This window comes from Sorex araneus, chromosome 3, assembly GCF_027595985.1.
Source record: "Sorex araneus isolate mSorAra2 chromosome 3, mSorAra2.pri, whole genome shotgun sequence".
In the NCBI taxonomy this organism is placed as follows: Eukaryota; Metazoa; Chordata; class Mammalia; order Eulipotyphla; family Soricidae; genus Sorex; species Sorex araneus.
Window position 1 is genome coordinate 151,164,827 of NC_073304.1, and position 15,196 is coordinate 151,180,022.

Here is a 15,196-nt window from a genome sequence, read left to right on the forward strand (position 1 = left end):
GTCGGGCTAGCCAGTGGGTTGTAAGCCACCACAATGGGGTGATCAGTTGCAGGAGCTGCGAGATAGGTACCCCACAATACCTTTATTTGTACGAATACAAAGAGCTTTCTACAAATACCTCCATCAGGTAAAGAACATCCAACACAGTGCGTTGATACTAAAATACAGTAAGATAATTAGGACATTTCAGCGTCTTTCTTTTCTTCTTGCTTGTTTGTTGACGTTTCTGTTTGGGGATCCACACCTGGCGGTGATCCAGGCCTATATGTGGTAGGGGGCGCGGTTATTTACAAGGCAAAATGCTGCATCTCCCGCACTATCTCCCTCCCCAGTCTCACACTTCTGAATCAATGTAAGTAAATTTAAGTCTACATACTGTAACAGAGTTTAAGAACTCACTTGCCTGACCAGGACTCGGCTCAAGTAGTAGAACATATGCCCTGCATATACTGCGGAAGCCCCGTGTGGCCCCCGCGCTGCCCTGCAAGTGGCCCACGTGTCCCTGGGCACTGCGGAGAATGCCCCCATTTGGTTTGTGTGTGTGTGTGTGTGTGTGTGTGTGTGTGTGTGTGTGTGTGTGTGTATGCAATGCTCACGGGTTCAAGGACCGTAAGAGGGTGATAGGGAATTTGCATTTGCTCGCGCCTTCCCACTCTGTCCTAGCTCTGGGTGGCCCCAGGAATGTTAACAATCAAGGATGTTATTTTTGGGGGAGGGGGGAGGCGCATGCGATCGCGGGCTTGGGCGACCCAGCCCTCGCCCGGAAGTGGCGGGGGGCGGGGCAGGGGGCGGTCTTCCGGCGGGGCGGCCGAGGCTCCGCCCCGGCCCTTAAAGGCGGCGCGCGCGGGCGGACTGGCGCGAGCCGAGCGGGCGTAGCTGCCAGGGCCCGCGGCTATGCTGAGATTCTGCGCCGGGCGCCTCGGCGCGCTCCGGGCCCTGCGCGGCCCGCGGGACGGCGCGCACCTGCTCGAGCGGGACCCGCGGGTGAGTGGCGGCGGCGGCGCGGGAGTGCTGCGGGATGGGTCCGTTTTCTCGGGGCTGTGACGCCGCGGGCGGGATGCCACGGTCCAGGGCGGAGGCGCGAGCCGCGTCTGCGGCGCTTTCAGCGGCTCGTGGTGCTGGACGCCGGTCCGCTGCGCGTCGGTGAAGAGAGCGCCTCGGAGCAAGGTCACGGCAAGCACGGACGGCCTGACCCCGCGCGGTCGGAGCCGCCTGCAAGAGCCTGGTCTCCTGCGAGGGCTGATTATGATTGTCCTCGGCTTGCCGGAATCCTCCCCCTCTCAGGCAATTTACACATCTTTATTGTTAATTTTGTTTGGGGGCCACTACCTGGCGGGGCTCAGGATTTGCACCTGGCTTGTGCTCAGGGAATCACTCCTGGCGGGGCTCAGGAGATCGAACCCGAGTTGGCCACTTGCAAGGCAAATGCCCTACCCGCTGTACCGCCTCTCTAGAGCCTTCACATCTTTAAAGGTTATCATCAGTCACTGTATCACTGTCATCCCATTGCTCGAGCCGGCACCAGTAACGTCTCCGTTGTGAGACTTGTTACTGTTTTTGGCATATAGAATACACCACAGGTAGCTTGGCAGGCTCTGCCGTGCCAGCGGGATACTCTCGGTAGCTTGCCTGGCTCTCAGAGAGGGGCAGAGGATTCAAACCCGGGTCCGCTGAGTGCAAGGCAAACGCCCTACCCGCTGTGCTATCGCTCCAGCCCAAGGTTATCATATAGGATTTTAATAACGCGAGAAAGTGTTGAATGGCAGAACCAGGGGCTAGTAATGAGTAAGTGTTGCCTCTTCTTGTATCCCAGTGTTTCGATGCATGGATGTATTCATTTAATGTTAGCTGAACCCAAGAACGTGCCGTGCATTTCATTGATGGTTGGAAGAAACATTCCTTTCAAGGTATCTCAGAATTTGCCCAGAGAGAGAGAGACAGAAAGACAGAGACAGAAAGAAACACTAGGAATAAGACAATCACCTTGCCTGCAGCTCGCACTGCAGTTGGACCCAAGGCACTGCCCCATTCTCTCCAGCACCACCAAGTATTACCTCTGAGGAGTGACTAAAATAAGCCACCCTCAAAAAAAAAAAAAAAAAAGACTCATTTTCTAGCATGGGAGTGGAAGAAAGGAATGAACTTGCAAGATTAAAGAACGTATGTATGATATTCTACATGGAAGAACGAAGGGACAGACTCTGTATTGAGCAAGAACTGCAAACAGCCCTTACAGAGCAAGTGGGAACTTCTTAGTAATCTTGTATCATCTTGTAATGGGGAAAGAAAATGACCTGTACTGATCTCACAACAAAGGTAATTTCTTTAATTATATGTTTGGTGCCTTGTAATCTACCTTAAGAAAGCCTAATAGTTATAATTATGGGCTTTGTCATTTTCTCCTTAGGAACTTAATCTTGAAGGTGGTCCCATGAAAGTCATAACTTCACAAGTCCCATGTGAAAGACACATAACCAAAGACCAAGCAAGGCCTTTGTTCTACTTGGATCAGTGGCGTTTCTAACATGTTTATTGTATAAAGCCTACTTCCTAAATTTACAAGGGCCTTTATTTAAAATATCTCTTAGTTCTTCTTGCATGAAAGCATTTGTTTTAGGTTTTTGTTGGTTGTTGGAGGGTGGGGGTTACTCCTGATGCAGAGTTTGGGATTCATTCCTGAATGCTTAGGGAACCATGTGGTGCTTGGGATTGAACCCAGGCCTTCTGCATGCAAAGCATATGCCCAGCTCGTTGAGCCCCCAATATTCATTCACTGTATCACTGTATCACTGTCATCCCATTGCTCATTGATTTGCAATATTCATTATTTCAGTGAATTTTATTTTATTATTAGTTTTAAGGTCACATCTGGGAATGCTCAGGAGATACTCCCATGAAGTTTCTTGGAGATGGAACCTGGTCTTCATGCATGCAAAGCATGCACACTAGCCCTTCAAGCTATCTCCCTGCCCCACATTCATTATTTTTATTTCTCACCATATTACAGTGTTCACCTGGGGGTCCTAAATCAACATGCCTCAGACTGAAATGAAGAGTTGTGCTCCTCTCTGCCTCCTGACAAGCACACAAACATGAGCCAAAACTGAGGCTGAAGAGATGGGGGGTGTACTTGCCCTGCATGTAGCTAATCTGGATTCAGTCCCCAGCACCTTATATGGTCCCTGAGCCTGTCAAGAGTGATCCCTGAGTGCAGCGGCAGGAATAAGCCTTGAGCATCATTGAGTGTTCCAAAAAAATGAAAACATATAAGCAAAAACCAAAACCGTCTCTTCTCTCCACTCTCATCTTCAAAGCCAGACTCTGGACTCTTCCAGGCCTCTTCCAGGCCTCTTCCATTATCCATCATGTTGCACATCTCTTGGTTCCAGTCACCTTACTAGCTATTAATTCATGTTTTCATTCTTCCCTATCTGATTCAACTCCTGAACCATTCCATCAGCCCTTTTTAGGAGTAGGGGTGGGCAATTTGGGGCCATGCCTGATAGTGCTCAGGGCTTATTCCTAGCCCTGCCCTTAGAAGTTGTGCTGACTAGTGGGGAACTATATGTGGTGCCAGGGATTGAACCTTAATTGCCTGTAGACAAAGCAAGCATCTTTCCTCCTGGCCTATCTCTGGCACCTCTCCAACAATCTTTTTTTTTTAATTATTTTTTTTTCTATTTGGGTCACACCCGGCGATGCACAGGGGTTACTCCTGGCTCTACATTCAGGAATTACCCCTGGCGGTTCTCAGGGGACCATATGGGATGCTGAGAATCGAACCCGGGTCAGCCTTGTGCAAGGCAAACGCCCTACCCGCTGTGCTATTGCTCCAGCCCAACAATCCTTTTTTTTAAAAAAAAAAAAAAAAAAAAAAACTTTTTTCAGGTACTGTGCTTTTTAGTACATAATGATTTCTTGCTTACAGCACTTGACCATCATACCCCACCAGAGTGCCTATTTCCCTCCACCAAAGCCCACTATCAGTTATTTGGACCAGCTCTTCAGTTCTGTTGCCCTTGGTCATTTGTTGCTGCTCCCTTTAAATATCTTTACATCCTACATATGAGAACCAATCATTCTGCATTTAGCCCTTTTCCTTAGGACTGACTTCACTTAGATAATATACTTTAGTGCCATTCATGTGGCTGCAAATGGCATGATTTTGTTCTTTCTTATAGCTGCATAGAGTTCCATTTGAGTATATTGACCACAGCTTCTTGATCCATTCATGCGTAGTTGAGCATTTGCATTGTGTCTGTATCTTGACTGTTGTACTATGCACTGTGAGGAACATAGGTGTGTGCATATCCTTTTGAGCTAATACTTAGGGGTAGCTGCTATAAAGTGGTTATCACTGGGTCTTACATGGAAAAATTTTTTTTGAGAAACGTTCCTATTCTTTCCATAGAAGTTAAACCAGATGACATTCCCAGCCATGGTAAATGACGAGGGTTCCTTTCTTACCACAACTGTGCCAATAGTGACTGTTTCCAGGCTTTTTGGTGTATGCCATTTTCTCTGGTATGAGATGATATCTCATTGTTATTTTGATTTGCGTCTCACTAGTTATAAATGATGATGAGCACTTTTTCATATGACTATTGACCGTCTGTATATCTTCTTTGGGAAGTGTCTTTTCATCTCTCCCCATTCTTGTACGGAGTTGTTGGAATTTTTTGTTGAGCTTTGTGAGTGCTTTATAGATCTTTATAGATCTTGTGAGTGCTTCATCTTATGAAGACACCTGTATGGTACATTTCAGGCTGTTGTATCTTTACTGATAATCTGTTTGGTTGATTTGTCTAGTGGTGGAAGAAGAGTGTTGAAATCCCCCACTACTTTGTATTTTCATCATTGTGTTTCTTTAGATAGGCAGCTTTATAAACTTCCATGATCCATTGTAGGTACATATGTGTTGATAAGAGTCGGTACTTATCTACACAATCGAATTCTATACAGCTGTTAGGAAAGATGAAGTTATGAAATTTTCTTATAAGTGGATGGTCATGGAGAGTATCACACTAGCTGGTATGAGTCAGAAAGAGAGGGACAGACACAGAATGACTGCAATCATTTGTGGAATATAAAATAACATAATATGAGACTGACATTCAAGGACAGTAGACACAAGGGCCAGGAATATTGCTCCATAGTTGGAATCCTGTCTCATGACTGGGGGAGAAGGCAACTAGAATAGAGAAGGGATCACTAAGACAATGATGGTTGAAGGAATCATTTGGAATGGGAAGTGTGTGCTGAAAGTAGATAAAGGACCAAATGTGATAGCTCCTAGGTATCTATATTGCAAACCATAATGCCCAAGAGTAGAGAGAGAGTATGGGGGAAATTGTCTACCATAGAGGCAGGGGGAGGGTTGGAAAGTGAGGGGGGCGTATACTGGGGACATTGGTGGTGGAGAATATGCACTGGTAGAAGGATGGCTATTTGATCATTGTATGACTGAAACTCAAACATGAAAGCTTTGCAAGTGTATCTCACGGTGATTTAATTAAAAAACAACAACAAAAACAAGAGTTGGTACTTCCTGGGCCCAGAGAGGTAGTACAATGGCTAAGGTTCTTTGAAAGCAGCTGACCCGGTTTGATCCTCAACATCCCATCTGATTACTGTTAGGACTGATCCCTGAGTACAGAGCTAGGCATAACCCCTATCTTAAATTACATGTTTTGGGGGGGTGTGGAAAGGCCACACCTGAGGTTACTTCTGATTCTGCACTCAGGAGGTTACTTCTGATTCTGCACTCAGGAATCACTCATGGCAGGCTTGGGGTGCCAGGTGGGATGCTGGAGATCTAACCCTGGTCAGCCGCATGCAAGACAAGCACTTTCCCTGCTCCATCAAAATACTTTTTGTTTGATTGAACGATATTTGGTCTGATATGTGTCCCAGCTCTTTCCCCCCCTAATACTGGCTTGTATGACTCTTTCCCATCCTTTCACTCTGAGCCTGATTTATCCTGTGAATTTAGGTTTCCTATGAGCAGCAAATGGCTAAAATTAAAAGTAGCTGGATAGATCAGGAAACAAAAAATCCATCTCTCTTGATGCTTTCAGTAGTTCTTTATCTCTGGTTTTTACATTTTGATTACCCTGTGTCCTGGTGGTGTTCTATTTGAATCCTTTTTAAGTTGGTGCTCTTTGGGCCTTTTGAAACTGTGCAGAAGCCTCCCTCTAGAGATTGGGCAAGTTCTGAGTTACTATTTTTTTTCACTAGGGTTGGGCTGGGCAAGTGCTATTTATGTCCAGACACTTCTTAGGGTGGTGCTACAGATGTCAGCGGAAATCCAGTGGAGTCCCCAGAAGAAATCTGGCAGCCTCTCTGGCCAGGGAACGAGACAGGAGGAACAAGGCCACCTAGAAGGGAGAAGTCTCCCCAATAGTCCTTTTCATTTGGGGGCCACGACCGGAAATGCTTCTGTGTTACTCCTGAATCTGCACTCAGGGACCACATATGATGCCAGGGATGGAACTCTGGTGGAAGGCAATCTCCCTCGCTGCTGTTCTATTCCTCCAGCTTTTCTCTTATCTAAAAAGTAGCCACATTCTTCTTTATACATTCATATTTTTCACCTGGGTCACCCAAATCACCTCTAGACAGGCCCTGTGGCTCCAGCGCTGCTCCTTCCTGCTATCTCACCTATCATGACCATGGTCTGACACACCAATACTCCTGACTTTGAGAGCTAACTGAGCTCAGATGGTCAGCTTGACCCTCTGAGGGTGAGGCTTCCCACAGTGTGGCCCTGACCAGAAGGTCTGCAACTCAGCTTATCTTAAGCATCAGTTTCATCATCTATAAAAACAAAGATCATCTGGGGCCAGAGCAACAGTATAGCAGATAGGGCACTTGCCTTGCATGCAGTCAACCTGGTTCAATGGGCGGTACCCCATAGGGTTTCCCAGGAGTGATCGCTGAGTGCAAAGCCAGGAGTAAAGCTCTGAGCACTTACAAAACCAAACCAAACCAAAGATCATCATCAGTGCCCACTTCATATGGTTGCAGCAAGGCTTCTGGGAATTCTGCTGACCTGCCTTGGCACTGCAGCACACTCGTTTTCTAACTGTGTAGTAAACCTTCAGGCAGAGAACCCCTGGATTTTCAGTGGGACAGTACTCCTCCCGTGGGCTCAGACTGCACGTTTTTGTTTGACTTGGAGGTTTTATTTGTTTGTTTGGGGTTTGGGAGGCCAAACATATCAGAAGTCAGGACTTACTCCTGACTCTGCACTCTAGGATCACTTTGGCAGTATGAGAGAACCATATGGGGTTCTGAGGATCAAACCCAGGTGGTCCTAGCATAAGGCAAGTACCCTGTGCACTGTACTATCTCCAGCCTCTTTTGACCGTACTCTTTACATGAAGGAAAATATCTTTCTTCCTCTCACCTTAGCTCCAGCACCTGGTCCGCTTGTGTTTGATTAAGGTTTGTAAAAAGAAGGGAGTGTCCAGGCCTGGACTTCATGCTATTTGCCAGTAGTTGGTGGGGTGATAATTAAAGCTATATTCATTCATCCACTGTCAGTCTAACATTTCCCACAAGATTGACCTCTTGAAATTTGCTTCCTGTCCAAAATGTTTCCTCATTTTGAGGAAGAAAGAGAGAGAAGAAAAGTGCCTGCCACAGAGACAGACTGGGGGACCAGAGGGTGATGGGAGGGAAACTGGGGACACTGGTGCTGGGAAATGTAAACTGGTGGAAGGATGGGTGTTGAAACACTGTACGATTGTAACCTAATATGAACAGTTGTAACCTAAATGAACAGTTTTGTAAAGATCTATCTCACAGTGAATCAATTAAAAAATCTAAAAAAGAGGGGCTGGAGTGATAGCACAGTGGGTAGGGCATTTGCCTTGCACGCAGCCGACCCAGGTTCGATTCCCAGCATCCCATATGGTCCCCTGAGCACGGCTGGGGTAATTCCTGAGTGCAGAGCCAGGAGTGACCCATGAGCATCGCTGGGTGTGATCCAAAAAACAAACAAACAAACAAAAAATCTAAAAAGGAAATAGTTTCCTCTCCTTTTTGTTTCTGGGAAAAGGAAAGATTGTGAGAAGATAGTCGCGGATGATGGTGTTTAGGAGAGCACATCTATGAAACAAGCTGTGCTTCCCATCATTCTTCTCTCCCTCACTTTCTTTCAGAGGTCATTTTCTTCTGAGAAAGTCACACCGAAGGACCGTTCTCTCCCCAACAAATGCTGGAACCAGGACTTGAAACTCCTCTTTGAGCAGTTCATGAAGAAATGTGAAGACGGCTCTTGGGAGCGTCTGTCTTCATTTGATACTCAGCGTGAAGAGAGCTTCAGAACCTATTTTCTTGGTAAGGTCCTACACTATGAAAAAGAATATTTAAATGGCCAGTAGGTGAGAAGGACTTAATCACAGCACACTCTTGAAAAAGAAGGCCATAGAGAGCAGAGGGTTGTTATGTTCTCATGTTTCAGAGGCCCAAAATCTCAGACATTTTGCATGGTATGGTAGAATGTGAATACTATCCTCCACCATGGAGACATAGCCCGGAGTATGGGGTTAAGGTTCTGGCTTACATGCAGCCGGCACCACATGTCCCCCCCACCCCCCCCCACACACAGGTAGGTGTGGTCCATAGCATCCCCCAACCCCCCGAAAAAAAAACCCACAAGAAACTCAGAGTCAACTGTCCCCAGCCCAGGGGGTGGAAATAGATCCCCAGTGAGCTGCCTTGCTCCTCCTGCCTCATTTCCTCTCTGTCTTAGGTCTGATACCATTCGTCTCAATTTATCACTTAATCTGCTCCATGGTTCTGTCACCCTAAGAAGCTCAGGACACTAAGGTCACCCCCTCGCCCCCCAGACTCTAAACTCCGGAGATGTACTGAAGATGTGACTATGTGGTAGGGTGTTTGCTTTGCATGTGCGAGGCCCTGGGTTGATTTTGGCACCTCCCAATTACCACCAGCAAAACAAAAACCTCTTGAATGCCAAGGAAACCAACCTTAACTTCAATCAATGTGATTTCTATCCTATGTGTGTTTGAATAAGATTTTTTTAAATTTAATTTTGAGGCCACACTCAGCAATGTTCAGCCTCTGTACTCAGGAATCACCCCCTGGCAGAGCTTGAGATATCATATGGGGTGGGATCCCTCTGTGTCAGCCCCATGTGAGACAAACACCTTACCCACTGTACTATGGCTCCATCCCCTCAATTTTTTTTTTTAAGCAGTAGGTCTGGCTTACAAAAAATGAGTAGAAAGTTTGGAATTGCCATGTATTCCTTTAGCTTCTCTATTTTTAGCATCTTATAGTAGAGATTACATTTATTACCATGAGTCAGTGTTAATATATCATTAATAGCTATAGTCCATTGTTTACATTAGGGTTCATTATTTGTATTATACTTTCTCTGGATTCTGGCAAATGTATCATGACATGTATCTATCACCAGGGTATCACGAGATGGTTTCACTGTCCTAAAATTGTCTTTGCACTCCCTCATTCCTTCTTCCTTGCCCCTGAACCCTCAGCAACCACCAATCTTATTGTCTCTGTGCTTTTGCCTTTTTCAGAACATATGTATTATCGGGACACACACACACACACACACACACACACACACACACGAGGTTCTACTCACATATATATGAGGAATTTATATGATTATAATTCTTTTCGGGGGGGGGTGGGGTGGGGGTACCCCTGGCTCTGCACTCAGGAATGCACCTGGCAATGCTCAAGGGATCGTATGAGATGTCAGGGATCAAAGCCAGGTCAGCCATGTATAAGGCAAGTTCCCTCCTTGCTGTACTGTCTCTCTAGACCTACATGGTTGTAAATTCTAAATAAAGTAAAATGGGATAGGCAATATAAAAGTGTTTTAAAAAGATTTGAGGGGCTGGAGCGATAGCACAGCGGGTAGGGCATTTGCCTTGCACATGGCCAACCCAGTTTTGATTCCCAACGTCCCATATGTTCCCTTGAGCACTGCCAGGAGTAATTCCTGAGTGCAGAGCCAGGAGTAATCCCTGTGCATAGCTGGGTGTGACCCAAAAAGCAAAAAAAAAAAAAGATCTGGGGTGTCATGCTAGTGACATATTCAAAGAACTAGAGCACATACCTAAATTACACAAGGCCCACATGTGCTTCTCAGCACTGATGGGGTGTCCTTGGTTTCTCCAGTATGTATCACCAGACATCACTCCCACACAGCCAGGCCAAGTATCCCATAGACCCCCTGAGCACTGCTTAAGAGTACCCCCCCAAAAATATTACCTGGAGAGTCTAGGAGAAATCTTTACAAAGGCAAGGAGGGGATTACTTTATCTTTTATTCAAAAATGAAAGGAGGGCATGTTCACCAGTAAACCTATGCCTGTCTGGATGGTAATACCCCTCCAACTACATTCTTCTTCATCACAAAAAATGAAAACAGAGCTAGTGATAGTATAGCAGATAGGCGTTTGCCTTATACATTCCTGACTGGGGTTCCATCACTGGCACCACATATGGTCCCCTGAGCCTGCCAAGAGTGATCTCTGAGTGCAGAGCCAAGAGTAAGCCTGCGCATCCCTAGGTGTGGCCCAAAAACAAACCCCCAAAACATGAGAACAGTTGCCTCTATGATTAGGTAAAGGGCAAAGGTTAGATGTTGTGTCTCAGCCTTGAGTACTTTCACTGCTCTGAACGTAAAAGAATCCATATTCTTTAAGTAATAATAATAGGCTTCCCAATGCCATGGGGCCTTGAGGTCCCTACCAATGTGATATTTCACCAGAAGAGTCCCTACTCTAGGCTGACTCACTCTTTTGAGAAGGAAGATCCCTCATAGCCTTTTCATATTGATTTCTTTCACTTAATAATATATATTTTGTAAGATACATTTTTCCCCACAATATTATCACTATGTAAAGTTTCTATCAAGTTGTCTGGCATTAGTTTGCAAGACAGATTTTTTTTTTAAATAGTGATTCCAAAACTGACATCAGTGAAGCCATTTTAATGAAGCAGAGAAGGGACCGGAGACATAGTCCGGAAGTTAAGGCGCTTGCCTTTTACTTGGCTGACCCTGGTTCAGCCCTGCCACTGCATGGTTCTTCAAGCACTCCACATGTGGTCCAACCCCTCCCTGCCAAATTAGTTTTTAAAAAAATGAAGCAGTAGGCTTATTACAGAGAAATTTCACTGCCTGTTTCATTTGAATTGAACCAAATTACTTTGCACTAGGTGATAGCATGTATATTAAGAATTATGGGGGGCCCAGGGATATGGTGCCACCAGCAGGTCAACCTGAACCTGCGGGGCAATTGCATCAGCAGCCTGATGGTGCCTTCAGCCTTCCTGATACCCCCAAATTGCCCCTGTGCCTTTGACCAGACCCCAACAACTAGGGGCCAATTTTAGCAAGAAATTAAATGGCCAAAAGTTAGTATATGGGAGCCAGGTCCACAAACCACGTCAGGCTCAGCTATACAAGCTCATTTATTGACCTTATTTCAGAGACCCATAGATAAATCTTGAAAGAGATGAAGAGCCACAGTTAATCTTGGACCCTCACATGGCTGAACAGACTGGGGTAAATCAGAGGGGGCGGGTTAGTCTGGTGCCCACCCAAGCAGAGCCCCTGACAGCCGCTTGCTTCCACAGTCCAAAATTGCCTCCATACCCCTGGCCTGACTCCATGGTCTCAGGATGGATCTCACCAAGATATAATCTGTTGAAAATTTGGGTATGTGGGTTTTGTGACTGAAATCTCCAGGCTTTCTTAGGGTCGGGATGGGCTACCTCCCCCTACCTCCCTGTACTTCTGGAAGCCTCGGTTGTAACACCCACACCCTAAAGCTGCCACCCAATTGAAAAGCATTACTCCAATACTGTCTCAATAAAAAATACTGAATTCCCTGAACAAACACCATGGCCTTTTAGCACCTGTGCTGCAAACCATAATGCACAAAAGGAAAAAGGAGAGAGAGAGCAAGAAGGAGAGTGCTTCCCATGGAGGGAGGCTGGGGGTGGGGTGGGGTGTTGGGGGATGGTGGTAGGAAAACGGGACACTGGTGGTGGGAAATGTGCACTGGCGGAGGGATGGGTGCTGGATCATTGTATGACTGAAACCCAATTATGAACTGCTTTGTAATGGTCTATCTCATGAATATTCAATTAAAAAAATTTTTAAAAGTAATGTGGAGTTCATTCAATCAGCTTAATCAATGGTTGAATAAATAGCAGGACTCCAACATTAATTTAAAAAAAAAAGAATCATGGGGGCTGGAATGATAGTACAGCAGGTGGATGTTTGCCTTGCACACAGCTAACCACGGTTTAATCTTGGGCATCCTACATGGTCCCCTTTAGCAGCGCTAGGGCTAATTCATGAGTGTACAGCCAGGAGTAACCCCTGAGCATCACTGGTGTGATCCAAAATTTAAAAGAATGATTTGAAGGGTCTAGAGAGATTGCACAGGAGTTAGAGGCACTTGTCCATAACGGATCCCATTTTAGTCTCTCCATTACCGACCCTGTGGAGTTTCTCCTGGTCTAGCCCTAGTGGTTCACAGCCTGGGAGGCTGCTTCACACCCTCAGGCTCAAGCAATAGACTGCCCAACCTGCTTGACCCCTGGCTCCCTGAGCAATGTCTGGAAGGTGGGAGAGATGGCTCATGAGGCCAAACTCTGCATGTGGGAGGTCTGGCTTCAATCTCCAGCATCACATGGTCCCACCAAGAGTAACTAACCCCTGAGCACAGAGCTGGCAGTAACCCCTGAGCACTGCCAGATGTGGCCCAGACACACAACAATCATAAAACTGAAAACTGATGATTATGAACATTTAAATAGAAAATTAAATTTGTGAGTTCCTTCCCCATAATAGAGAATTAATAAACCAATTTTGTGTAGACATGATAATAAGCCTATTAATACTATTCAGCTCTTTTTAAAGCCTCTATTAGCTTCTTTCCTACCATACAAAATGTGTACATAAGAACACATTCTATGGGCTAGAGTGATAGCACAGTGGGTTGGGTGTTTGCCTTGCACGCTGCCGACCCGGGTTTGATTCCCAGCATCCCATATGGTCCCCTGAGCACCGCCAGGGGTAATTCCTGAGTGCATGAGCCAGGAGTGACCCCTGTGCATTGCTGGGTGTGACCCAAAAAGCAAAAAACAAAGAAAAAAAAAAAGAACACATTCCTCAGAAAACTGTCACTGTGAAAATACTAAAGGGCCAGGGAAATGGCTCAGAAGGAAGTTCAGGGGCTGGAGCAATAGCACAGCGGGTAGGGCATTTGCCTTGCACATGGCCAACCCGGGTTCGAATCCCAGCATCCCATATGGTCCCCTGAGCACCGCCAGGAGTGATTCCTGAGTGTAGAACCAGGAGCAACCCCTGTGCATCGCCGGGTGTGACGCAAAAAAAAAGAAGGAAGTTCAGGGTCCATCCTGCACCATAGAATACTCCAATGCCAAGCTAGGAGAAGCCCCCAAACCCCTTGGGGTATGGCAAAAAAAATACAAAAACAAAACCCTAATACTAAATAAGATTTACTAGATTCTGAGGGAATCAGGGGGAGATATAAATTATTTCAATTGTTTACAAAGGTATACTTCACCAAATTGCAAGGTACAGCTTAAAAGTGAAAGAAGTCTTAATTCTGGAAAAAAAAAATTAAATGGTCAGCAGTATAGAATGATTGCACTCATTTGTGGGATATTAGCATAAGACTAATACCCAAGGACAATAGAAAGAAGAGCCAGGAGGATTGGTCCGTGGTTGGAAGCTTACGGGGGGAGAAAGGAGTTGGGATAGAGAAGGAACCACTATGATAATGATAGTTGGAAAGGATCACTCTGGATCAGAACTGCATGCTGGCAGTAGATAAAGCACCAAACATGATAACTTCTCTGTACCTGTATTGCAAATCATAATGCCCAGAAGGAAAGAGAGAGTGACAGCAAGAAGGAAAGTATCTACTGTAGAGACAGACTGGGTTGGGTGGTGGGGGGGAAGGATGAGGGTAATGGCGGAAGGGATACAGGGGACATTGGTGGTGGGAAACGTACACTGGTGGAGGGATGGGTGATGGAACATTGTATGACTGAAACCCAATCATAAACAGCTTTGTAACTGTGCATCTCATGGAGATTCAGTTTTTTAAAATGCATCATAATTTAAAAAATATTTTTAAAAATTAAGTCAGCAATGTTTCAAGAAAAAAGCATTAAAAGTTACAAGATTTTTAAACTTGGGTGGAGAGATAGGGATAGAGGGGATAAGACATTTACTCGAATACAGTGGACCCTGTTTCTATCCCTGGTATACCAAAAATGATCTCCCAAGCATCCCAACCCCCATTGGTTGTGTCCCATCTTCTTTTACCTCCCTAAGCCACCAGAAACTACCATCCTGATCAGGTCACTCATTCCCCTGTAATTCTTAGTCTGCTTGATTTCAGGGAGGAGGGAGTAGAGGGTGGGAGCAGACAAAAATCACTTTTGTAAATCCATTTTTCCTTTAGATTTCTGTATACTCTTACCCAGTTCAGTGATACGATCCTAAAGTTAGAGAAAGTTTTCCTTGGGCCTGGAGAGAGCACAGTGGTTGAAAGGCTCTGGGTTCGGTCTCTTCACTCCTGATGCCCTGTGCACAGCTTTCCTCCAGTTATGTGGTTCAGTGGTAGATTATTTGCTTAAATGTATTAGAACTGGGGTTCCATCCCAGCACTCCCCAAAAAGAAAAGTCAAAACCTGTGCTTAACAGTTTTTTCCATGAATTGCTTTCAAGACAAAGCATTTTTGGTAAAAGCGTCAGAGTAAAACAATAAATAAAAATAACAAAAATATTTTTAAATGACCACTGTTAGAGATCTGGTAAGAGGGATTTTTGGTTTAGTTGGGTTTGGATTTGGGGGGTCACACATGGTAGTGCTCCAGAGTCACTCCTGGCTCTGTGCTCAGGGTTCATTCCTGATGGTCCCCGGGGACCTTTGGAGTGCCTGAGATGGAACCCAGGTGGGCTGAGTGCAAGGCAAGCACCATTCCCACTGTACTATCTCTCTAGCCCCATCCCAAATCAAGATTTAAATGAGGCCTTTTGGCCTCGAAAGCTTTGGGGTTTTCCTGGAGGACCTATAATTGTTCTGTCTCTACACAAAGGAGAGATGTTGAACTGCATAGGCTTATTAGATATATAATGTTATGTG

General features: G+C 45.6%; 1 protein-coding gene across 5 annotated transcripts in view; it reads left to right on the forward strand.

Annotated features, from left to right (window-relative positions):
* Positions 1 to 808: 808 nt before the first annotated feature.
* The window catches only part of THEM4 (thioesterase superfamily member 4), a 57,170-nt gene continuing 42,782 nt past the window's right edge, over positions 809 to 15,196 (forward strand). For all 5 annotated transcript variants that reach the window (XR_008629154.1, XR_008629155.1, XR_008629156.1 and 2 more), the window contains exons 1-2: positions 809 to 984; positions 8,166 to 8,343. Coding sequence is in view for 2 of the 5 variants with exons in the window: in XM_055130699.1 (XP_054986674.1) it covers positions 895 to 984; positions 8,166 to 8,343 (268 nt within the window). In the remaining 3 variants the exon portion in view is untranslated. The remainder of the gene's footprint in view (positions 985 to 8,165; positions 8,344 to 15,196) is intronic.